This window comes from Ictidomys tridecemlineatus, chromosome 5 (assembly GCF_052094955.1).
Source record: "Ictidomys tridecemlineatus isolate mIctTri1 chromosome 5, mIctTri1.hap1, whole genome shotgun sequence".
NCBI lineage: Eukaryota > Metazoa > Chordata > Mammalia > Rodentia > Sciuridae > Ictidomys > Ictidomys tridecemlineatus.
In genome coordinates, this window is record NC_135481.1 from 60021349 (window position 1) to 60046799 (window position 25451).

The window sequence follows — 25451 nt, forward strand, 5'->3', positions numbered from 1 at the left end:
GCCTTTCCTATCCTCTACTATCCCCCTCCCCTCCCATCTTCTCTCTCTACCCCATCTCCTGTAATTCATTTCTCCCCTTGTTTTTTTCCCTTCCCCCTCACTTCTTCTTATATGTAATTCTGCATAACAATGAAGGTCTCCTTCTATTTCCATGCAATTTCCCTTCTCTCTCCCTTTCCCTCCCACCTCTCGTCCCTGTTTAATGTTAATCTTCTTTTCATGCTCTTCCTCCCTGCTCTGTTCTTAGTTGTTCTCCTTATATCAGAGACATTTGGCATTTGTTTTTTAGGGATTGGCTAGCTTCACTTAGCTTAATCTGCTCTAATGCCATCCATTTCCCTGCAAATTCCATGATTTTGTCATTTTTTAGTGCAGAGTAATACTCTATTGTGTATAAATGCCACATTTTTTTTATCCATTCATCTATTGGAGGGCATCTAGGTTGGTTCCACAGTCTAGCTATTGTGAATTGTGCTGCTATGAACATCGATGTAGCAGTATCCCTATAGTACGCTCTTTTAAGGTCTTTAGGGAATAGTCCGAGAAGGGGAATAGCTGGGTCAAATGGTGGTTCCATTCCCAGCTTTCCAAGGAATCTCCATACTGCTTTCCAAATTGGCCGCAAAAATGTTTAGATCATTTACAGTTAAAGAAATGCAGATTGTATTGGCAGAGATTTAAAAATTTGATGACCTATATTGGGGACAGTGTGGAGAGACAGTCATATTTGTGCTGTTGAGTGGGGATGTAAATAATTGCATTAATTTTTGAAGGAAGTTTGGAGACATTTGTTTAAATTACAGGGGCATTTTATCCCTTTGATCCCAGCAAGTGGTCTGTCAGGAATTCACCTGCAGAGGTGTCAGCAAGGATATATATGGAAGTGGAGTTTTGCTAGCAAACTGGAAATGCCCATAAAAAGGTTAACAGTTGTGATTGCTCCAAATAGCAGCTGCATGTAGTGGTCCATACATTGGGCTATATGGAGAGCTCAGCAGGATGCAACATAAAGTATAAAGAACATGGCTGGTGCACCCTCAGCTCTTCCTGGGAGCATATACAAAATTCTAACAGTGGGAGGTAGATTACTTTGTAAATTCTGTATGCTTCTATACTAAACTTTTATAAATTTCTGCTGGGTTTTTTTTTTTTTTTTTTTTTTTGCCATATGCATTGCTACTTGTATTTTTTGTGCTGGTGACCAAACTTAGTGTGTATGCTTGCTTCCACTGAGCTACAACCCCAGCCACAAATACTTTTTTTCTTTTTAGGCAGTGCTGTGGATTGAACTCAGGGCCTTGCAGTTACCTAGCATAGCATGCATGAAGCTAGGCAATCCCCAGCACTGCAAAAACAAACAAAAAACTAGCTATGATTATACTATGATTAAATTGCTACCTAAAAAAAAAAAAAAAAAAAAAAGACTTAAAGTGCAGCACAAGTCTATGCCATTCCCTAACTCAGAAAGTGACCATCAGGGCTGGGAATGTGGCTCAAGCGGTAGCGTGCTCACCTGGCATGCATGTGGCCTGGGTTCGATCCTCAGCACCACATACAAACAAAGATGTTGTGTCCGCCAAGAACTAAAAAAAAATATATATATATATAAAAAAATTCTCTCTAAAAAAAAAAAAAAAAAAAAGAAAGTGACCATCAATATCCCACACTGATCACTTCTTTCCATCTGTCAAAGATAATATTTGAGAAGAATTATTATTAATAGCTTGAAAATATCCAATGATGACCAATGCAGAGCTGTTTTTGTGGAACAGTAAGAAATCAGCAGCCTGTAAGCTTCTACTGGATTGATGGCTGCTAACTTGGTATGTTCTTTGGGATGTACCCTAGGATATTTCTTGTCCACCTGTAAAACTGAGCTACATGTGAGTGCATCTGTCAGTCTTGGTTTGGAAAGACTCAATTTCTTAGATAAAAGGAAGCTGAAATGCAAAATGATATTATAGTGGAATCTAAAATTTAATGACGAGGTATAAAGGATGTAAAAGGCTGATTCCATGCAGAGTTATCATCTTGTAATCATTATCTCCCTTCTTCTTGCCATGATTGTGTGAGATTCAGTATCTCTGGAAGCTCCTTGTGGAGCTATGAACTTTAAGCTTTTAAACTTAATAATGTAGAAATCACTGAGACAAATAATAAACATAGCATTTTCTTTTTAGATTCCAATTTTAGCCATAAATTACCACTTGCCTTATAATAAGTCTTTAATTTGTTGCAGGATATGAAATAAGGATATATTTTGTACAGAATGTTTAATGAAGTTAGTATAATATTTAAAATGAGTATGCTTTTTAAAGTAAAGCTTTGCCGGATGTGAGGCTCATGCCTGCAATCCCAGTGTTTGAGAGGCTGAGACAGGAGGATTGAAAGTTCAAAGTCAGGGCTGGGGATGTGGCTCAAGCGGTAGCGCGCTCGCCTGGCATGCGTGCGGCCCGGGTTCGAACCTCAGCACCACATACCAACAAAGATGTTGTGTCTGCCGAAAACTAAAAAATAAATATTAAAAATTCTCTCTCTCTATCTCTCTTTCTCCCTCCTCTCTCACTCTCTCTTTAAAAAAAAAAAAAGAAAGTTCAAAGTCAGCCTCAACAACTTAGTGAGGCCCTAAGCAACTCAGTTAGAGCCTGTCTTTAAATAAAATACAAAATAGGGCTGGGGACATGGCCCAGTGATTGAGAGCCCCTGAGTTCAATCCCCAGTACAAAATATCCCCCACAAAACAAGTTTATTTTTTATGGAAATAAACATCCTGTATGGTTTACCCATTGGCAAGTTATAATTCAATGGTTATTAATGTTTGTAGAATCATCACAGTTTTAGAACACTTTCCACATCCCCCCCAAAAAAACCCATACCCATTAAGTTTGCTTCTTTATAGAAGAAATCACAAAGAAAAAATAACAGTATAACAATGTACTGTATGTTTTAAACTTGCATAACCAAAACAAAAGAGCAAAAAGGGAGAAAGAGGTACAGTATATGTTACAGACAAGTTTGATAAAAAGCTAGATTAATAAGATGGAATATTGGATTTTAGAAGACAAAGGACAAATAGACCCTCTCAAAAGGAAATGAAACTAGTAAAGTTATGGGAAAATTACATACTGATTAGTAATCAAGGCATGCTAATCAAATAAATGATCAGATACTATTCCTTTTTACCATTTTAATTGCTAAAACTTTTTTTAAAAATATTTACTTTTTAGTTGTAGCTGGACACAATACCTTCATTTTATCTATTCATTTTTATGTATGTGCTGAGGATGGAACCCGGGGTCTTGCACATGCAAGGCAGGTGCTCCACCACTGAGCCAAAATCCTAGCCCAGAACTTTTTTTTTTTAAAGTGAGCAGTGCTAGAGGTAGTGCAGTAAAATTTTAGATTTTTCTGTCAGCTATATAAGTTCTTAAAGCAATTTATTGGGATTTATTAAGAGTTTTAAAAATGTTTATCCCCTTTAATAGTTCTGCTCAGGGCAATGTATTTGAAGAAAATAATCCGACACATTGAGAATGTTCACAAAAATAGTAGTGTGGCATTTCTTATACTTACAAAAAACTAGGAAGCAACCTTGGAAGTGAGTAAAGGAAGACAGGAAGTCCCACTATATATGTATGTGAAGACTCAGCTGTGCTCATGACTGGGGAAAAAGAGGAAGGGAATTGAAGTAATGAGCGCACCAGTGAGCACAGGGCAGGGTGAGCCCTCCATGGGACACCCTATGTGCCTTTCACGATGTGTCTCATTGGGCCTAATGCTTGTGTCAGGTGTTAAAGGAAAATAGCTTTTGTCACACTCCAATGTCAGGCAACCACTGCCCCTCATCACGTGCTCAACCTGGGAAACAGCAGTTGCTTCCCAGGCCTTCCCCATCTGTCTCCCTTTTTTTTTTTTTTTTTTTTTAAGAGAGAGGGCCTGGTTATGTTGCCCTCACTGGCCCTGAACTCCTGGGCTTAAGCGCTTAAGCAATCCTCCTGCCCCAACCTTCTGAGTAGCTGAGAGTACAAATATGTGTCTCTTTTAAGAAAACAAAAAAATTGGGCCAGGGGTGTAGCTCACTGGCAGTGCTTGCCTGGCATGTGCAAGGTCCTGGGTTTGATCCCCTGTATCACACACACAAAGAGAAAGAGAGAGAAGAAATCAAAAATTGAATTGTTATTTTCTGTTTGAATTATTTTATAATTAAATATTTTGCTTACATAGGCACTATATACCATATTTACTGTGAACTTTATAAATAGAACTTTATATGCCCATATCCACGGGATTTTTTGGCTCTCTCTCTTTAATGACTCAGTTACCTTATACATTCACTTAATGAGATACTGCATGGCTATTCATAATGATGGTTGTGAAGATTACATAGCAGAATAGAAGTTTATGTCTTTAGTGTGAAGTGAAAAACATAAGATACAAAGTTAAAATAATTAGAACTATAGAAGAATATATAGAAACAAGAAGAAAGGAGATTAATTTTCATTTGCATTTACAGATTATTGATACATCTTTGTAGCCCAGGTATTGAAGTATAAAACCTACCAAAGACACTGAAGGAGAAAGAGGGGGAGATATCTTGGGGAGTGATTGTGACCAGATTATATTGTTATATTATATACATGTAACAATTTGTAACAGCAATCCCCTCATGTGTACAACTATAATGCACCAATAAAAATGTAGAAAGAAAACAGAAAAAGACTTACTGTACATTTTATATCTGTATTTTTTTTAAAAAAAAATCAATCTCTGCACACATCTGTGCAATGGAAAGTCATCCCTCCTCCCCACTTGATAACTCCCTGGCCCAATGAATTGTCTGACTTACTAGCTGAACTTGAATGAAGAAGACTAATTACTTACTAGTATTCCTAGATTGGCCAGTTTGCCCTTGGGGTGTCCTATGATGCTTGAGGGCAATTATTACTAATGCTTCTTAGGAAAAGTTTTTGAGCCAAGAGAGAAGTTAGTGCAGTGTCATGCACCTGTGTCATGCTATGCTGAGAAGGGAGGATTATTTGAACCCAGGAATTCTAGGGCAGCGGGGGCAGTATAGCAAGATCATGTCTCAGAAAAGAGAAGAAAAGTTGGAGAATTTCCCCTTAAGATAGATTAAGGTCAGGCTTAAAAAAGTAGAAGAAACAGAATTTGTTAACCCTGTGGAGGGTTCCCCTAGCTACTTAGAATCTGGTTAACAAGTTTCAGAGATAAGTTAGAGTAGATGTCTTCAGGAGCCCAGAGAAAACCATGATGGACAGTTTGGGAGCAATAATAGGTCATCCTGGAAAGGTAAGCTGAGCAACTGGTGCACTGCCTGCTGGAGATGGGGCTTAGGATCGTCCTCTGAGTTTATGGCGAATACTTCAAGGCAAGTGAAATACTCTTCAAACAGCTGTTCTTTGACGCATGACATGAAGATAGCCTGCGTACTAAGAATGGGTGGAAGAGGAGGGAAACCCTGTTCCCACTGGGTAAAAAATTACAAATAAGGCTGGGGCTGGGGTTCAGTGGTAGAGTGCTTGCCTAGCATGCATGAGGCACTGGGTTCGATCCTCAGCACCACATAAATGTAAAATAAAATATTGTGTCCACTTTAAACTTAATAATAAATATTTTTTAAAAAAATTACAGGTATTCAGCCCTAATAGTAGGACCCTGTATTATAAATAAGTTTGCAGCCTTTGTAAAGGAACGAATCAATACAGTCCAGTTAATGGTGTTACAGGCCCAATGTCAGCCCCTAGACAGAGATAATAAAACTGAATCCTGTGAGCTCACTCAGAGGAACCCATGATTGGCTTCCAAGGTACCCAAAAAGAAATGGGGGAATGAAAGACCTAAGCAACGTCATTCTACTTGGGACCTCATTTTGCTCTGAAACTTAACCTCTGACCTACTGCAGTCCTAAAGTCAGGAAAATACCACAGAAAAGCTCTGTGGAAACAGTTCTCAGAAAAGCCGCAGATGGTGATCGCCTAAGATAGGCCAAGATATCGAAATATCTGAAATTCCAGATGGCCCCCACCTACGTGTGGTGACCAATATCTAAACTAGAAGCCCTGCAGCTTGGCATGTACCCTCCTTGCAACACCCTCAGGATTTAAACCAATCATTTTTAAGTGTGTCAAAGATTATTGAACTAACCAATAATCCTTTCCAGCCTCTTGATACACTAATCATGTTTTAGATTGTTATTTTATTTATTGTTATTTTATTTTATCATGTTATTTGATTTTCCCGTGGTGTGTGATGATTTGCTAAGAGATGCTATGATGTATGTGAAGTCCCTGCCTTCCCCAAAGAGTGTATAAAACTGTTACAAACCCTGGGCTCCGGGCCTCTCAGCATCACCAGTTGTTGTGTGCACTCGGAGGACCGAGCTAGTTTTCAATAAATGCCTCTTTGCCGCTTACATCAAAAAAAAATTACAAGTATTCACTGATACTTGGCCCACCCTGCCAGGCCCTCACTGACCCTTTGCCCTTCCACAGGTGATCCTGCCCTCAGCATGAGCCACTGGATGTTCCATCAGCAGGCCCTGCAGGAGTACATTCTCATGTGCTGCCAGTGTCCTGCTGGGGGGCTTCTGGATAAACCTGGCAAGTGAGTGCCCCTTCTCTCTGGGAGGGAGGACAAGGTGGGAGGGGATTGTACACCTCAGGCCTTTGAGAGCCAGGGTGTCCCTCTCCATCTGACTGCTTAGTGCTAGCATTGAGTGGTAAAAGCACCCCAGTTAGGAGCATAAGTGCTACTGATCCCGTTCTTCCCACTGCCTTTCTTGTTTCCCTCACATGTGTCTCCCTCCTCCCCCAGAGAGGTGAATGCTGGGTGAGTAGCTTTCCTTTTTTTTTCTTTGGTTGAACCAAATTGGCTTAAATACAAAGGATACAGGTAGGGGTAGGGCATAGCTTAGTGGCAGAGCACTTGCGTAGTAAGCAGAAAGCCCTGCTTTCAATCCTCAGCACAGGGGTCAGGCGGTGGGGGGGACCCAGAATTTTAAAACCCTTGAGCATTATAGAGACAATCTTACAGAGTAGATTAAATTCAAATCTAAGATGTTGTTCCATTATATTCTAGCTAAATGTGGGTACACATTCATGTGTGTGCACACACACAGACACACACACACACACACACCCTGCTACTGTTGGCATCCCAGAAAAATCCAGGCCCAGCAATTTATCTGGAATAATGTAACTCATTTCTAGACATTTTTTCTAGAGAAATATATTAACTTACCTCTAGCACTACTCCTGGAGAACCCTTTTAAGAAGCAGTTAGAAAGGACAACCCTAAAGTTACAGTCCCCTTGGCTTGGTGTACAGCTCAGTGATTGAACACTTGCCTAGCCTGCCTGAGGCCCTAGATTCAATCCCTAGCATCACAAAAAAAAAAAAAAAAAAAAGAAAGAAAGCAAAGCAAAAAAATAATATAAAATTACAGTCTTATGGTTGGTAGGGCTGGAGGATGAGGCTTTTAAATTTACCACCGAGGAAAAGCCACACTTCTTCAGCCATGTGCACGACATGTGGGATGTGTGATGGAGTCCTGGGCCTCTGGACTCACGTGGTTACCTTCCACAGAGGAGTGACCACTCAGTGCTGCCTGTCCTTGCAGGTCCCGTGACTTCTACCACACCTGCTACTGCTTGAGTGGCTTATCCATTGCCCAGCACTTTGGTAGCGGAGCCATGTTGCACGATGTGGTCCTGGGTGTGCCTGAAAATGTGCTGGTAAGTCAGGATGGGATGTTTAACACCCTTCTCCACAGAGTTCCCAGGACAGGGGACTTCAGAGCAACTCCTCGTGTCCTACAGAATTGGGTCTATTCCCCATGAGGACAGGCCTGGGAGCTTGCAGTCCCCTTCCTCCTTACATTGTAGTCCACCAGTGAGGTTGTGACCTTGGAGGAATTGCACCTCTAGGTATACCTGAGTTCCAGTGGTAGTCTGATCTGTGACAGCTTTTGTGCCTTTATTCCAGAGTTGAGGATCCAGATCACCACCTATCATCAGTGCCCTCTCTAGGAAGGCACAGTTACTTGGTACCAATGCAGCCTGTGAATCTAAACTGACCTGTAATATCAGCAGGGCATGGCCCCCAGTGTGTGGCTGCCTCTCTCAGAGGTCTCAGCTTAGATGCCAACTCTGATTCAAAGAATGACATTGCCCAAGATGTGCTGCTGTAGCGCCCCCTTCGTTCCCTTGTGGCACTGACCACAGTTTGCCATGTATTTGTTCAATTCAAGTTTGTCTGCTTCCCTCAAAACAAATCAGCCCTGCTGGCTAGGTGGTGCACACCTGGAATCCCAGCAACTCAGGAGGCTGAGGCAGGAGGATTGTGAGTTCAACTCCAGCCTCAGCAATTTAGCAAGGCCCTAAGCAACTCAGCAAGACCTTGTCTCTAAATGAAATGCAAAAAAAGGGCTAGGGATGTGGCTCAGTGGTTAAGCACCCCTGAGTTCAATTCTTGGTACAAAAAAAAAAAAAAAAAAAATTCAGTCCCAGGCTGGGACATAATGTGATGGTACAGTTGCTTGCCTAGCACGTGCAAGCAAAGCCTTGGTTTCTACCCCAGCACTGAAAAAAAATTTTTTTTTTAAAAATTGATCAGTTTATCTGAATTTTTATGTTTTGGTATGAAATTACTCATAGTATTATATTTAAAAGTTTTAGGGCTGGGGTTGTAGCTCAGTAGTCGGATACTTGCCTAACATATGTGAGATACTGGGTTCAATCCTCAGCACAACATAAAAATAAATAAATAAAGGTATTGGGTCCATGTACAACTTAAAAAGTTTTAAATTTTTGCTGCCCTTATGTCCCCTTCTTCATTCTTCCAGTGTGGGACATTCCTGAATATTGGCCCAGAATTCTGTCTCAAAATTGAAGTTCCTTTGGATTTCTGTTGATAGAGTGGAACAATGTAAATCAATTTAAATATGATCTGACCCCCTTACTACATAATACATTTGTGGTCCTTTTCCTTGATTATAAATGTAAATGTAATCAAGAGATTATAAATGTTCATTATTTTAATAATTAGAATATATATAAAAGTATAAATAAAACAATGAAAAACAATCAGCTAGTGGTGGCACATGCCTATAATCCCAGCGACTCCGGAGGCTGAAGTAGGAAGACGGTGAGTTTGAGGCCAGCCTGGGCAGCTTAGTCCCTGTCTCAAAATAAAAAGGCTGGGGACGTAGCTTAGTGCTTGCCTAGCATGTGAAAGACCTTGGATTCAATCCCTAGTACTGCAAAAACCATTTTGGTGTATTTTCAATTTTTGTCTATTCATATGTATCTGTAAACAAATTTTAAAAAGGAAGTTTTAGATAGTGTGTACCTACTGTTTTTCTCACTTAAACATCTTTAAGATTAAGCACCCCTAATCTGAACATTCAAAATGTAAAATGTGGGGATGGAGCTGTGGCTCAGTGGTAAAGCACTTGCCTAGCACATGTGAGGCACTGGGTTCGATCCTCAGCACCACATAAAAATAAATAAATAAAGGTATTGTGTTCATCTGCAACTAAAAAAAACTGCAAACTGCCCCCAAATCTGAAACTTTTTGAGTGTCATGTCAGCATGGGGCTGAAGATGTAGCTCAGTGGTAGATCCTGTGCTTAGCATGTGCAAGGCCTTGGGTCCTGTTTCTACCCCAAGCTCACAACAACAACAGGAAAAACTTGTATTTTGGGCTCTTTGGTTAGGAATGCTGAACTGCTAGAGTCTATGTGATTATTCCAAAATCTAAAAACTCTAAAATATGAAACACTCTGGTACCATACATTCATATAAGAGATGTTCAACCTGTATAAGTATTTGTTATATCATTAAATATCTGAAAGGATGTAGTTCAATGGCTGTATATGCTGGGCACAGTGGCACACATCTATAATCCCAGCTTCTCAGGAGGCCAAGGCAGGAGGATCATAAGTTTGAAATCAGCCTCAGCAACCTAGTTAGACCCTGTCTCAAAAAATTAAAAGGCCTAGGAATGTAGCTTAGTGGTAGAGTGCTTACCTAGCATGAAGGCCCTGGTTCAATCCCCAGTGCTGCAAAGAAAAAAAAAAAATAGGCTGCTTAACATTTTCCTATGTCTTCATGTTCTATAACGAGTTTTTAGTAGTAAATACCCTGTTTTTGAACCTTTGGGCCTAGAGAGAGATCTTTCTGTGGTCTCTGATGATTCCTTAAATTTTCAGTAGTCCATTTCAGGGGGCAAAGGATGGGCATGTTTCCAAGGATCGCCAGAGTGATGAGTTGGCATCTGTTCTCTTTGCAGCAGCCCACTCACCCCGTCTACAACATTGGACCAGACAAGGTGATCCAGGCCACCACGTACTTTCTGCAGAAGCCAGTTCCAGGCTTTGAGGAACCCGAGGGTGAGGCAACAGCAGAGCCTGCAACTGATTAGAGGATCTGGGTCCCGGACGCTCTGTGCTCACCCACCTCCCTGGTCTGACGAGGTTGATACATTCGATACATGGCCAATTCCCTGCTGCACAGCAGTGAGCACCATGGAGCTGTGGTTCTCTTTGTCTTTTCTTGTCAAATCAAAACCAACCGCTCCTGGTTTGAAGTACACAATGGCTAGGTTTGGAGGTACCTAGTGGCATGGTTTTTAAAATTCTCTTCACACCTGTCAAACCAAAAATTTGTCAGCCGTTGCAGTGAGGTTGGGGAACAGTGCGTGCTGGGAAGAAGCAGCCCCTCCCCACCAGCCCGCCAGCCGGCCAGCCTGGAGGGCCACATCAAAATGAATGGTGTCTATGGGTGTCCCCACATCCACAGCCACTGCTGCGCCTCCCACCTGCACTCCACCATCAAATCACCAGATGGGGCACCCTTCCATGATGGAATCAGTCTGCTCCATACCAAGGTGGGGCTTTGGGTCCCACCAAAATGAGTTCATTGGAAAAGACAATGGCGGGGCTGCACTAGGAGGTGCTTCTGCCTCTCATCTCCCACCCTGTTTATTTGCAAGGGACAGGAACTAGAAACAGGGGGAGAAGGGTCTCCTTGAATTGAGAGTCCGTCCCCCTCAACCCTGGCCAACTGAGCCGCCACACTTCTCTCCAAGGCTGCGCTTGGTGCACAGGCAAGACTTGCTCTGGCCCCAGGTGTGGTGACTTAGACCTGGAAAACCAATTATGAGTAGAAAATGAACCTCTAGTTCAGCTCTGCCTCAGAGGAAGCAGGCCCCAGTACCCAGCCCTTGCCCCTTCCCCATCATGTATGGTGAAAACCCCCTACGGTCCCTAGGGCAGTGCCCACAGCTCGGGGCCGCTCTATGTTTCCATCTTCCTCCCACCAGACTCCCAGCCCACCCTCTTCCAAGACAGTGTTGTCTATTCTCACCCAGAGTATTAACACTACTAAGTCTTTCACCTTAATTTATGACTCAGGATTCATTCCCGTCCTGCCCACTAGAGGCTCACAGAGATAAAACCAAGTGCTAGACAGCTGGCCACTGCTAGGCAGGAGCCGTGTGAATGGCAAGTGGCAGGGTAGGGCTCTCTGGGTGTTGGCCCACAGTGCTCTGCTGCCTTCTGCATCAAGCCCTTTGCGGTCAGTGGGGCGCTAAGTCTGGTCATCCGTCCACTGCTATGGTCACAGCAAGCTCCGCACCACTGTCCCAGCCTCAGCCTTCACTGGGCACTGTGGGCGGCAGGCAGACAGGAGCGTGGAGATGCAACATGAGGCTCTTCTCAAAAACTGCCATTTGCTGCCTCTAATTCCCTTCCCTATTGCTTTGGTGTATTGGGCTACATATTATCCTCTTGAAATAATAAAAATAACATTTTCTATGATGTCTCTTCTGTGTCTATGATGTCTTTTCTGTGCCAAGAAAATTTCTTCAGAATGTCCGATAGGAAGTAATGAAGGTTGCTCATGCAAGTGCCACATTCTTCCTGAGCAAGATCCCAGACCATTTATGTCGGCAGTTAAAAATGAGTAGGAACTGAGTTCTGCTCTCACACGCCACCTCCTCTGGTGGAGGAAGCAGGGGCTCCAACAAGGAGTACGACTGCTTTATAAGCTCTCTGGGCAGTTCATTTTACTTTGGTCCCATCATTCCACACATTTTGACATCTGCCTGTGTCTGTCCTAATCTGACTATGAGCAGGGACTGTGCTACGGAGCCCCAGAGGGGGCATTCTGCATTGGTAGAAAGGACAGTTTAGGAAAGTTGCTACCATCATTTTTAACTCAGGGGAGTTATGCTGGCTTTCCCTAGGTGGGTGAATGTCCTGGCCAGAGAAAGGGGTTGGCACAAGGACAGGCTGGAATCCTGTGGTCACCTGCCTTTCCCTCATCTAGAGAAAATTCTCTCCCAAGCAAGTCTAAGAAAGCAGATACTCTGTGGCCTGCCCCTTGCACAACCCAGGTCTGCATTCTGGGGTATAATTCATGCTCCCCGTGTTACTTTAGCCCTGCTAACAAAGGTTTGGCCTCCAAAACAACATATTAAAATGCATCCTTAGGCATTACTATAACAAGCATGTCACTCTGTACCTCAGAACTCTCAGGGAATTGTGAGATTAACTATAGTAATGATTGGTTTTGTTAAGAAACAGAAGGGGCTGCTTCAGTCTGAGCAGGCTTTATACCAAGGAGCTGGCCCAGAGGGTAGGTAAAATCCAGCCAGGGAGAGAAGAGAGGGCCAAGCATTCTTGGAGTCTACACTGACATTTCCTTGAGAGTCCCTTTTCTGAAGGGCTTCCTGACTCGGCCTTCTGGGCAGGTCCTAGAGATAAATCCTCAGGAGTATCCTGTGGATCTCTAGTAGGGGACACTAATAGCATTCAAGGTGGGCTACCCCTCATGCATATTTTCTCCATCAATAAAGTATTACTCTGCATTAAAAAATGACAAAATCATAGAATTTGCAGGGAAATGGATGGCATTAGAGCAGATTATGCTAAGTGAAGCCAGCCAATCCCTAAAAAACAAATGAGAGTAACTAAGAACAGAGTAGGGACGAAGAGCATGAGAAGAAGATTAACATTAAACAGGGATGAGAGGTGGGAGGGAAAGGGAGAGAGAAGGGAAATTGCATGGAAATGGAAGGAGACCCTCAGGGTTATACAAAATTACATACAAGAGGAAGTGAGGGCAAAGGGAAAAATAATACAAGGGGGAGGAATGAATTACAGTAGAGGGGGTAGAGAGAGAAGAGGGGAGGGGAGGAGAGATAGTAGAGGATAGGAAAGGCAGCAGAATACAACAGACACTAGTAATGGCAATATGTAAATCAATGGAAGTGTAACTGTTGTGATTCTGCAATCTGTATACGGGGTAAAAATGGGAGTTCATAACCCACTTGAATCAAAGTGTGAAATATGATATATCAAGAACTATGTAATGTTTTGAACAACCAACAATAAAAAAAATTAAAAAAGAACAAAAATAAATAAATAAATAAATAAATACCACAGGTCTCTGTATCCAAAGGCCCCAACTTCCCCCTCATTCCCACCTAGAGTGTCCTAGGAGCTGAGAATCCTGCCAGACCCTCTTGGAAATAGAAAGCCAGCATGAACTCCCCTGAGTTAAAATGATGGTAGCAACTTTCCTAAACTGTCCTTTCTTCATGACATTTCTGAGTTGCAAGCCACTGACTGATTAGATTCTAGCCAAGAGCTCCGTGAAGGGGACAACACAAAATCAACCTGAAAGACAGATTGCAGCTCTCCCTTGTTCTATCCTTCATTCTCTGCTCTTCTTTTCACAAGGAGACTTAGCTGACCTGCCTTCACCCATGGGATCTCAGGGCCTCCCCACCTTTCTCCATCACCAGGTGAGTCTCGTCTACTGAAAGTTGGATTTTTTATCCCATGACTTTTCTAGTTCATCCCAGATCCCAGGAATCCCAGGAAAACTGCACAGATTTAGGCCCAGTTTCGAGTCACTGGTCAGGGGTCTGAGTCTCCTTTCTTTTTAATATCTTCGGGCTAATGTGAGCCCCAGCTAGTGGCCATGCAAGGCTCCCAAAGCTGCTTCCAGGACTACAGATGCCTTGAGCCAGAAAAATACTGACCCCAATCATGGAATTAACCAAGAAGCAAGTTTCTTTAGGGGTAGCTTTCACTTCAAAATTCCACCTTGCTTCCTAGCATCCTTAGTCGGCCGCTCTTAGGTTTCTTAAGATGGAGCCTATTCTTGTCTTTGAGCCCTTAGTAGCACAGAATAGCCATATTGTCTTCTGAACTCTTCCACCACCAGGAGTGCCATAAAGCCTATGGCAAGTTACCAAATTGCCATGCCATGAGGGAGTTAGTGACCAGAAACTGTAGGAAAAGGTGCCACACTGGTCCAGGAACCCAGAGGATTAGGGATAAAATGACTCTTGGAACTGAGCTTCATTTAACCAGAGCTCCTTGGGGTTAAGGCAAACAAGACTGGAGAAGGTCACTAGAGTTGCCATCTACAAAAGCAAACACACCATCTGCTGGGAGAGACCATCTTTTTCCCAGTGATAGATCCTATGAGGGTTTTGTAGTCTGGATGTGAGGTGTCTCCCAAAAGCTCATGCATGCGACAGTGCAGGAGGGGTTAGAGGAGCAATGACCTGGCCACCCAAACCTTAATCCAATCAGTGAATCGTTCCTATGATGGGATTAACTGAGTGCTGGCTGGAGATGGGTAGGGTGTGGCTGGAGGTGGGTCATTGGCAGCGAGCCTTTGGGGTATATATTTTGTATCTAGCAAGTGGTGTCTGTTTCCTGGTCATTACCTGAGCTACTTCCCTCCACACACTCTTCCTCAAGCCCAGCTGTCTATGGACTGAGACCCCTGAAACTGAGTCCTCAAATAAACTTTCCTCCTCTACAATTGTTCTGGTCTTTTAGTCACAACAGAGAAAAAGCTGACTAAAACATAAATATTTATCATGTAGACTCTTAATTAGGACACACTGAGAACTCAAGGATCATCCTTTCCATAGCAGTTTTGTGGACAATTTTGCAGTAACCCTATGAAGCCCCTTCTCAGGAAGACATACAAAAGCAGAGGCCAAAACACACAGTTAATGAACAGTGCCACAACAAGCCTTCCAGGAAGGGCTAGCCTCAGATCTTGCTGGGCTGTTCCAAGGTGACTTGACTTAGCAAAAACCATGAAGTTTGAAAATCTTCAGAGGATGATTACATGCTTCTTAGGCTATTTCACTGATATTAACCATATGTAATACAATTATGGCATTAGCTTGATAGCCAGGAATGAAAAATGGAGGTGGCTGGGGTGAAAGTGTGATAGAGCCCTTGTCTAGCGTGCATAAGGTCCTGGGTTCAATCTGCATCACTGCAATGAATGAGGTCATGGCTAGAGCTGGAATCCATTGGTCTTGGATGTCAGACATAGATAATGATGTGATATTCCATTATGAAAACTGAAGGACTTGTCTTTTACTCCTACCATGTTTATGCTGGCCCCGCCTCCTTAGATTGTGGGAGAGGTAGCAGGAGCTCACTAGAAACTTCAGCATCCAGTAAAGAGTAAGGGATAAGGGCTGGGGATGTGGCTCAAGTAGTAGCGCGCTTGCCTAGCATGCGTGAGGCACTGGGTTCAATTCTCAGCACCACATAAAAATAAAATAAAGATATTGTGACCACCTAAAACTAAAAAATAAATAAATAAATAAATAAATAAATAAATATATGGGGTAAAGGCTCCAGGTGCAAAATGGACGTGCTTATGTCTATAGGCCTAGGAAAAAACAGGCACCACATTCACCGCATCCCCTAAGGCCATCTCTCATTTAGCCCATTCTGGGGTAGGTTTGGTTGTGTGACTATTTGCTTCCCCAAAGCTGATAGCAAGGCCTACTGTTAGTGGGACACACAGGCCTGTGATGGAGGCTGTCTGCCTGTGCAGCTGCCATGTGAGGACCCAGGGATTTGTGACGGGGCTGGGGGGGTACTTTGCCAATAATTTATTCTTCTACCCTCTCCCCCTGAGGTGACAAACTATTTTTGGTAAAGAGCCAGGTGATACTGCAATTTTAGGTTTTGTGGGCCACGTGGTCTTGAAATGAAAGCAAGACAAGTAAGTAGTAAAGGGAAAAGGAAAGAAAAAGGAGACTGTAATTTGAGCCTGAAGGCCTTGTGCTGAAGTTTCTCATACCTTTTCTTCTTAAACCAGATTCTCTTTCCTTTATCAATCCCAGGGGTGCTCTACCACTGAGCCACATCCCCAGCCCTTTCTAATTTTACTCTGAGGCAGGGTCTTGCTAAGTTGCTCAGGCTGTTCTTGAACTTGGGAATCTTTTGCCTCAGCCTCCTGAGTTGCTGGGATTATAGGTGTGCATCAAGTTTCCTTTAAAAGAACCCAAGACCCCTCAAATGCATCTCAGTCTTGAGGTAGTCCACACTCTCTCCCTTCAAGTCTATGTTCCTTGCTTCCCTGAATAAATCTTTTATTTGTTCTTTTGACACATCTTAAGAGTCTTTTTTATGATGTTTGTCAATGATCTCATTGTCCTGAGTTGAGGTCCCCTTCTCTGGGACCGCCTCAGACCCCCTCTGGTGATAGTCTGTTAGATCTTCTCTACTCTGCTATTGTGCCACTGAACAAAGCCATACAAGTGTGACTATGTTCCAGTCAGACTGCATTTATGAAAACAGGTGGTGGCTAGGTTGAGCCCACGGGCTGTAAGACTAAATCTCAGCCACAGTCACTCAGCATGGCTGGGATTCTTTCTGTGTAAAATTAGAGCCAAATGACAAATGTACTTGGTAGGTAAAGCTTGGGCCAAACATTCTGGTCACCCATAAGCACTGCTCAGTGGCATTCTTGCCTTGGATGAGGAAGGAGAATAATGTGATTTAAGTCACCATAGGAACTGACAGAAAACCAGGCCCAACCGGTTTACAGCAGAGGAAATGTGTTGACTCCCAAATTGAAGGTCCTTGAGTGAGGCTGGCAGCCGGGGAGACTTAGGAAGTTTCCACCCTTCCCTGGAGGTCTCCACATAAGCTCCAGCCTTGGCCTCTCTCCTGTGGTGTTTAAGAGAGCAGCAGCAATGGCTCTAGACCTTACAGCCTCCTGGCATCCAGGTCAGCAGACCATCCCCAGCCTTCCTTCCCAGTGGGGACAACTGAGTTTCCCTGACTTAGAGCAAACCAAGGGCCTTTCTGAGAAGCAATCCAGGGACCAGAATATAATGCACTAATGGGCCTACACCTTGGTCACAAGCTTCTCCCACCAGGGGGAATGGGGCATCATTAGAAGCACAGTCTGAAGAAAGGGAAAGCAATGAAGCCTCAGATGCAAATAGGGATGTAACTGAAGGGGAAATGGATGCTGGAGAAGCAAATCGCCACCTCTCTCTACCACAGTGGATTATTACTGTGACAGAAACCTGACATTGTTGGCATCCTCCCCTAAGCCAATCATTTTCATCTGTTCCTTTGCTTCAGTAATTTGTTCAGGTTTGGTAGTAACTCGGAGGTGAGCCAGCCAGTACGGTTTGTCCTAGCCTCAGTGACTGGTTCACAGCCAAGGTCGTGACCTAAAATAGTCCAAAGAAAGAGAGGTCCTAGACATCTGATGACAGGGAAAAGGGATGTTAGAATGTGTGGCCTGAGATTCCTACAACCATTTTCCTACCTAAAAGAAGTCATACAGATGTCCATGAGACTGATCCCACAACCCCACCTGCCTCTGGATGTTCAGTTCTGTGAGACAATTTGAGTTGGATTTACTATTACAGTTGGTTCTCAACTTACAATTTTCTAACTTCACAATATGCACAAAAGCAATATGTGAAAGTTCAAGTGTAGTAAATGTATCTTCCACTTAATATTTTTCAACTTACGAAGGGTTTATGGGGATGTAACCCTACCATAAGTTGAGGCACACCTGTACTTGCAACTGAAAGCACCTCATATATACAATCTTTACCTCACATTAGCCCCAAGGCCATGAAGGTCATTACCTGTTACCTGAAAAACGTGGAGCACCCTGAACACACCTCCCCAACAATAACCCCTAAGAATGCCACTTGGCCTGCTGCCACTCATTTGATCCTTGACTCATGCTCAGAAGGTGGGTGAGGCAGGTGTTTGACCCACATTTTACAACTGGAGAAACAGGTCGGAGAACTACATGAATCACCGGGGTCCCCATGCCATCAAGTGGCGTCTGTACCTGGGCCCAGATCTGCTTCCCCAAAGTCATGCTCTGCACCACCCAGCCTCTAAAGGGGTAAAGAGGGTTGTTGGGCACTGGGGCAGGAGTCAACATGCTTGGTTCCCTCTAGGGCTGGGTAACTCAGGCTCTGAGCGCTGGCCTCCATCTTTCACCAGGATGGGAATGGTGATGGCAAAGAGCAGGGATAGACTGATTTCATCCCTTCTAACAGGTTCCATATTGTCTAGTCGGTGGCATACAGTGACATTCTCTGTACCAAGTGCATGGCACCCCAATGCAGATTATGATGTGTGACTCACAGTGAGGCTGTAGTGAGTCAGTCTCTCCTGAGGGCTGACCCCTTGACAGCCAGCCTTCTCCAACCTGGCCCCGGCATGTCGAACTGTCTCCTGGACATCCTCTTCACTGCCCTGCAATAACCAGCTTTGCTGCAGCTTTTCACCAGCAGAGCAGGAGGTTCAGAAAAAGTGGGGCCAGGTGGCCTGATGTTCCTCCCTCCTGCTTCTCTGACACCCAAGAACATGGCATGGCAGGGCAAGGACAGTCACTAGCCTAGCTTAATAGAAACTTTCCCTTGCTCTTGTCTTCCCCCTGAAGAATCACAGCTCTTACAAAATAATAAGAATGATGCATTTTTAAAAATGGAGCCGGGTGTAGTGGCATATGCCTATAATCCCAGAGGCTCAGGAAACTGAGGCAGGAGGATTACAAGTTCAAGGCCAGTCTTGAACTTAGCAAGACCCTGTCTCAAAATGAAATATAAAAAAGGCCTATAGGTAGAGCTCAATGGTAGAGTACTCATGGGTTATAGCTCAGTGGTAGAGTGCTTACCTGGCATACATGAGGCCCTAGGTTCAATCCCCAGCACCAATATACAAAAAAAGTGCAATCATAAAAAAATAAACTATTTTTTTCCTTTGTGAAGTGCTGGGGATCAAAGCCAGATCATGCACATGCCAGGCAAGAGCTCTACCATTGAGCTACACCCCAAGCCCCCAAATAACTTTTTAGTTTAGTTTTAGACTGACATAAAAATAGCATAAGAAGTTCCCATATACCCACCCGACAGTTTCTCCTTGGTAAACATCTTCATTTTACCTGGGCATTTGCACAACAAATGAGCCAGCACAGACATATTAACTGAATTCCACTTAATTTAAATCCCCTTAGTTTTTACCTAAGGTCATTATCCTGTCCCAGGATCCCATTTAGGATATGTTGTAAATGTGATCATGTCTCCTTAAGCTCTTCTTGGCTGTGACTTCCTTGTGTTTGATGGCCTTGACAGTTTTGAAGAGTATGGATCAGGAACTTTGCAGAATGTCTCTACCCTGGGATTTGTGATGTTTTCTCATGATGGGGTTTGGTGTTTTAGAGGTAGACCAGAGGGAAGGTGCCATTTTCACCACATCAAGTCAAGAATATATGAGATCAACATGGCTTATCATCAATGTTGCTGACCTTGAACATCTGTCAGGTGTCTCCAAAGTTTACTCCACTCCTTTCCATAGAGTACCTCTGGAAGGAAGCTACTATGTATAGCTCATATTTAAGGAGTGGGGAGTTAGGCGTTGCATCCCGACGGCAGAGTCGATAAATTATTTGGAATTCTCTACGGGAGATTTGTTTATTCTCTTTTTCTTTTTTAAAAAAAAACATTTATTTTTCAGTTGTAGTTGGCCACAATACCTTTATTTCACTTATTTATTTTTATGTGGTGCTAAGAAATAAACGTCGCACATGAGAGGGGAGTGCTCTACCTGAGCCACAACCTTAGCCCATCTCTTCTTATTTATTCAGTTATTCAGTTGGCCCTCTGTATCTGTAGATTTTGCACCTATGAATTCAACCAACTACAAATTGAGTAGCTTTACTTTTATCCCAATACTACATCATTAATTTTGCCGCTCAATTATTCCTGCTTTGGCCATTGGGAGCCCTTTCAATTTGCTCCTGTATACCTTTGACACACACTTTCTTAACTTTTAATAATAATTATAAACTCATTTTTACTTTTTCTCAAGAAATATTGCCTTGGATAATTGACATTCAATAATACATACGTTTGGGTTCAGTATGCTAGACCCTCAACCTTTGATCACATTAAAAATTATTTCCATAATAATTAGTGCACTATACTGAATGTTGGTGATCTTGAGTGTGATACTTTGTTGCCACCTCTGTATCTGTGATGATCTGGGCTGATGTGACAAAGGGTGGGCTGGAGACTACAAGACCCAGAGTAGAGCGCAAGATCAGCTCTCTGGAGTGGGAAGGCTGCAGGGGCACTGCTCCCAGAGCATGCTGCCTGTCACACAAGGTGGAGGCAAGGGCCCTACAAGCAGCACCCCATGAGGGTGATGCCCAGAGCACTGTGCTCCCTTCCCTTTCTAGAGAAGAAGCTGTCATATGCCTGATCCTAAGGGGGCCCATGAATATGGTGGGACAGGATGTGAGCCATCTTCCCTTCACTAATAGTTGCCAGCAGACTCTGGATGGCTGCATCCTGCCTCCCACCCAAAGCTGGGCTCTCATGAGGAAGAGGAAGGAGAGAGTCCAAGAGCCCAAGAAGCGAGGAGCTAGCCCTTCTCTGGCCCTGCCACAGTGCCCAACCTCAGAGGTCCCCTTCTGAACTCCTCCAGAGCCCAAAATCTGGAAATGTGCATTCCAGGCTTTCTAAGCTGCCTAAATCTCCTTGGTGGCTGGGGTCATCTCTGGGTTGAACTCACCCAGAGACAACTGCAGAACTGACCCACCAAGGGCACAAAGATGAACATGTCCTTTGGGACACAGTCCACTGGCACGTACACATCAGTGTATTTGTGGAGTACTGCTATAGGCCAGGCCCTTAGGGGGCCACAGCAAGTGCAGACTAGCCCAGGCCCTTATGGGAGCTGCTGGATGGACAGGCCTGCTCACCACTGTTCTGCTTCCACACAAGGCCCTGGACTCATTTCTTGGATGGGGAAAATAGTCGAGTTGTTGGAACCAGAGACCCTCTTCCCCAAAAGTCTCCCTTTAGCCTTGTGGCAGGTGTTCACTATGGAGGTGACATTCCTTTCTCAACTGGCCAGCCTTGCTGTGACCTTTTGGCCCAGGAGTGCTTGCTACTGTCCTTTAGCCCTAGTTCTGCCCCCATGACCCCCAAGCTGTTGATAACACCAGTAGGTAGACAATAACTCTAAAGTGTGTCATGAGCTAGGGAGGAGTGACCAGGGGTGTGGACGGAGGCGCTGCAATCACTTGGCTATTTATTGAACCAGACTTTGCGTGGCTCATTCCAGGTTCCTAGGTCCTGAGCAGCCAGCATGTGGGTGAAGGCTATCCTCTCCCCACAGGCCTGCACCATTGGCTTTGTTTTTCTTAGCAGGAGGCTTAATCCCTCACTACTTTCAGCATGAAATGGAAGATTCTGACATGCTTTCTTGATTTTCTTTCTTTCTTTCTCTGGCCTTTAATTCACTGGAAAAAAAATAATAGTAGAGAGTGTGCTGGATATTTTTGCCCAGAGAAGGCTGTAGGTGGACAAGGGCCCCACCCCTGTGATGAATATCAGAGGAAAACAATCCTGATTGGGGCCTGGCAGTCACAGCAGGCCTGCTGGGGCAGCTGGCACCTACCTAGTACAGGGCACAGAAGGGGACCTGCTAGGCTGGTTGTGGACTGTCCAGGGCCACCTGCTTGGTGTTCTGCTAGACACACCCGTCATGCTGGGTGTGTGGATGCGGTGGGAAGACATGCCCCTGAATCCAGTCAGCAGACTTGTCTGTCCCCACCTCACCCCATTACAAGTCCCTATAAGGAAATTAACATTTGTTTCCCCTCTCTGTAAGAGGCTTGAGCCAACTAAAAAAGAGTGCATCCTTTCTTTTGAAACTCACCCAGAGGAGACCGGAGGGGAACCCACAGCCAGTTTTTACTCTTGACAACACTTCTGAGGTGTGGTCACCTTGGTAACAATTGTTTTAAGCTGCTCTTTTTTAGGGATTAGGAGAAATCCTGATCTGGCTGAAACTGGTTGAAGCCACCAAGCCTCTCACCTGAACCTGCAAAATTATCCTACAGGCCAACTTTTGTGGTCAGAGGGCCAGAAACTCCACCCTAAAGTCCTGCTAACACCGCCATTTTCTGAACATGTCTCTATGCAGCGTCATCAAGTTTGCTTAGGTACGTGCAGACACAGATTACTTCACATTTCCTTACTTCAATTACCTTGCCTCATGCCTCAGACCACCTTTTTAATTTTCTTCTTCTTACTATAAATATCCCCTAAACCTTCTCAGGGAGGTAGATTTGAGTCCAGGGACTTACCACTGTCCCCACCTTGGCTACCTGGTGAACTGAAGTTATTTACATAACTCAGCCTCCACCAGGTTTAGCACCCACGCTACTAGGCACCACAAAGCAAAACTGAAGCCAGCCTGAGGAACAGCAGGAAGGCACAGTTTTAATGGTTAATGGCTCTGACCCAGCTAGCCGGGGTATATATCATTTCCCAAGTCCATTTGTTTCAAAAGGTAACAGATTTGTGGTTTTGCTCAAGTTCCTTCAGAAAGCAAGCACAGCACATTTGTCATTGCCCTTTGGCACCCAACATATATCTGTCTCCCCTTTCTTTTAAAGATTTTAACATACTGAGACCTTATCACTTCAGAGCAGGATGGCATTTATTCACTCTGTATTTCAATAAAACCTGCACAGCCCGGGATTCATGATGGCAAACAGAACTAAGAATTGCCAACACTGAGTACTTACTAAGTCCCAGGCAGAGTTAAGGGCTTTTCATACTTATGCCTTTAAGTCTCTCAAGGGCACTTGGTGCTACAATTGTCCTCAAGTTATGGCTCAGGAAACCAGGGCAATGTCACCCCAGAGGTAATCAACAGGCCAATCCAGACAGACAGGCTCACGGCCTCTGGGCACAGCCACTCCTGCACTAACTCTGAAGTTCCTCAGGCCCTTTCCTCACCGGTGTGCCCCAGCTGATTGAGTTGGTGGCCAGGAGGGCCTCCAGAACCTAAGCACAGTTCACTGTCTACAATGTTCACTCCAGTCGAACATGCAGTTGGACCTGGCTTATCCATTTGATTTACTACCTTTGGGGATTAGCTAAAAAAATACTTTTTCTTTATCCCTACCCTAGAGAAATCTGGGGATGTTATTTATTAGCCTTTGCCTTGGGAAATCTCAGACACCAAAGGAAATTCTTTTGACAGTCACAATGTACAGGGTACAGGCTGGGAAGCTTTTTCCCTGAGACTCCTCCTCAACCTTAGGAATCTGTTTTGAGCAAAGAGAAGGCTCTAATTTTCATTCCCAGAAGCTATTGAGAACTGAGTCCAAGAAGCCCGAGAGGTAGCCTTGCTCTGGTTAACTGGGACTAGAGGCCAGCTGGAGCCTGGTATGGTAACAAGTATGCTGCCTGGGGATTTAAAGCTGGCTCCTGCAGAGTATCAGAACCTCACTGAAGCAGGGTGGTACAGACAGGAGTTATTTCCCCCCATCTCCCACCAAGCACAGCCTTCCTCAGACCTATGCTGGCAGTTCCCTCACCTGTATCTCACCTGTCCCAAGGGCTTCTTTAGTTTCTTGTTGTTATACTTTAGGAGTCAAACCTGAGTAATATGAGGACCACTTAGGAGAACTTAGACTGACTTCAGCTGTTGGGCCAAAATGCTTCAGGTCAGAGGGGCTGGAGCCCATGAGTCTTTTTAACAAAACATGAACTTTGAGGGCTGGGGATGTGGCTCAAGGGATAGCGCGCCCGCCTGGCATGCGAGAGGCCCGGGTTGGATCCTCAGCACCACATACCAACAAAGATGTTGTGTCCGCCGAGAACTAAAAAAAAATAAATATTAAAAATTCTCTCTCCTCTCTCACTCTCTCTTTAAAAAAAAAAAAAAAAAAAAAAAAAACACGCACTTTGAGTAACACCACTCTGGGGTTTCTAAGCAATCTCTCCAAGCCTCTAATATGTCCAAAGGTCAGAGATGCCACTGCCTGGTGGGGGGAGAGAATCTGACACCCACCCACTGGGGCCTCCTCAGTTTTGAAGTCTCTCAGTTTGGGCCTGGGTCACCTTGCTATCCTTGTTAAGGACAGGATAGGAGCTGGAAGCACCTAGGAGACCCAAGAAGTCAACCCTCACCCTGGGGCAGGCATCTAGGAGCTGGAGTTCTCCATCTTGCAGCAGGCCTTGGTCAGGTGTTTTGTGTAGATAATGACAGCTGGCAGTTCAGTGTTCACTTAGTCCTAAGGTCATCCATGTTTATCAGCATTATCTCACTTAATCCACCTAATGAAGCTAGTACTATCATTACCCTCATTTTATAGATGAGGCTGAGAGAATTGACAAGGCTACTGAGGGAAAGAGAGGATTTTGAACCCAGGCAGGCATAAAACACACACCTGTAATCCCAATTTGTAGGAAGACTGCAAATTCAAGGTCAGCATGGGCAACTTAGCCAGGTCCTAGTAATTCAGCCATACCCTGACTCAAAAAATAAAAAGGTCTGGGGATGTAGTTCAGCAACAAAGGACCTCTGGGTTCAATCCCCAGACCAAAATAAATAAGTAGAAATGGCATTTTGTTTTCTTTAGTCCTAGTTCAGGGCTGTATCTTCTATTATCTATTCAGCCTTGTTTTAAAAATCTGCCCCAGCTAAGATGACAGCTGTGAGCCTAACTTAATTTTTGACTGAAGTTGTTTGTAGCTTTCTACAATGGGATTAGTGTATCAGCAACTTTAAAAACTGGGTCATTGTAAATATCCTTGCACTTGGGGCAACTGCAAAGGTAGGAACATACCAAGCTCACCACTGAAAACGAGAAAGTGGTGGCTTTTCCAGTGAAGCTACCTGTTGCAGTGACCAAGATAATCAACAGGTAACCTGGCTCTGTGCAGGAGACTGTCCAGAGAGTGATCACAAAACAAACTGCAGAGATAAACATCACCATAAGGGAGCAAGCCAGGGTCAGACTTTGGTGTCCTGGGGGCATACTTATATACACTTCCTGAACACACACGCCAGAAGGGACTTGGCTGTGACTTTGATGTGTCCCCTTCAGCTGAGCAGTCTCCAGCATGAGCTCTCTCACAGCCCAGGCAATGGCTCCCAGAAGTACCGCCCTCCCTTCATCACTTGCCAGAGTCCTTTCAGCATGTCAATCAGGTGGCTCAGATCTTCCCAGGAAAACCAGCTAGCAACTGTGCCCCTTTTTTTCCAACTGGTTTATGGAATTCTAGGGAAGCCTAAACTCAACCTCTTGTCCC

The 25451-nt window shown here is 44.1% G+C and overlaps 2 protein-coding genes across 2 annotated transcripts in view; both read left to right on the plus strand.

Annotated features, from left to right (window-relative positions):
* The window catches only part of Fntb (farnesyltransferase, CAAX box, subunit beta), a 75445-nt gene extending 63610 nt beyond the window's left edge, over positions 1–11835 (plus strand). The window contains exons 10-12 of the mRNA XM_005322798.5: positions 6510–6621; positions 7636–7750; positions 10308–11835. Of these exons, the coding sequence (XP_005322855.1) occupies positions 6510–6621; positions 7636–7750; positions 10308–10439 (359 nt within the window). The 3' untranslated portion in view covers positions 10440–11835. The remainder of the gene's footprint in view (positions 1–6509; positions 6622–7635; positions 7751–10307) is intronic.
* The window catches only part of Churc1 (churchill domain containing 1), a 630431-nt gene that overhangs the window by 132742 nt on the left and 472238 nt on the right, over positions 1–25451 (plus strand). The window lies entirely within an intron of this gene.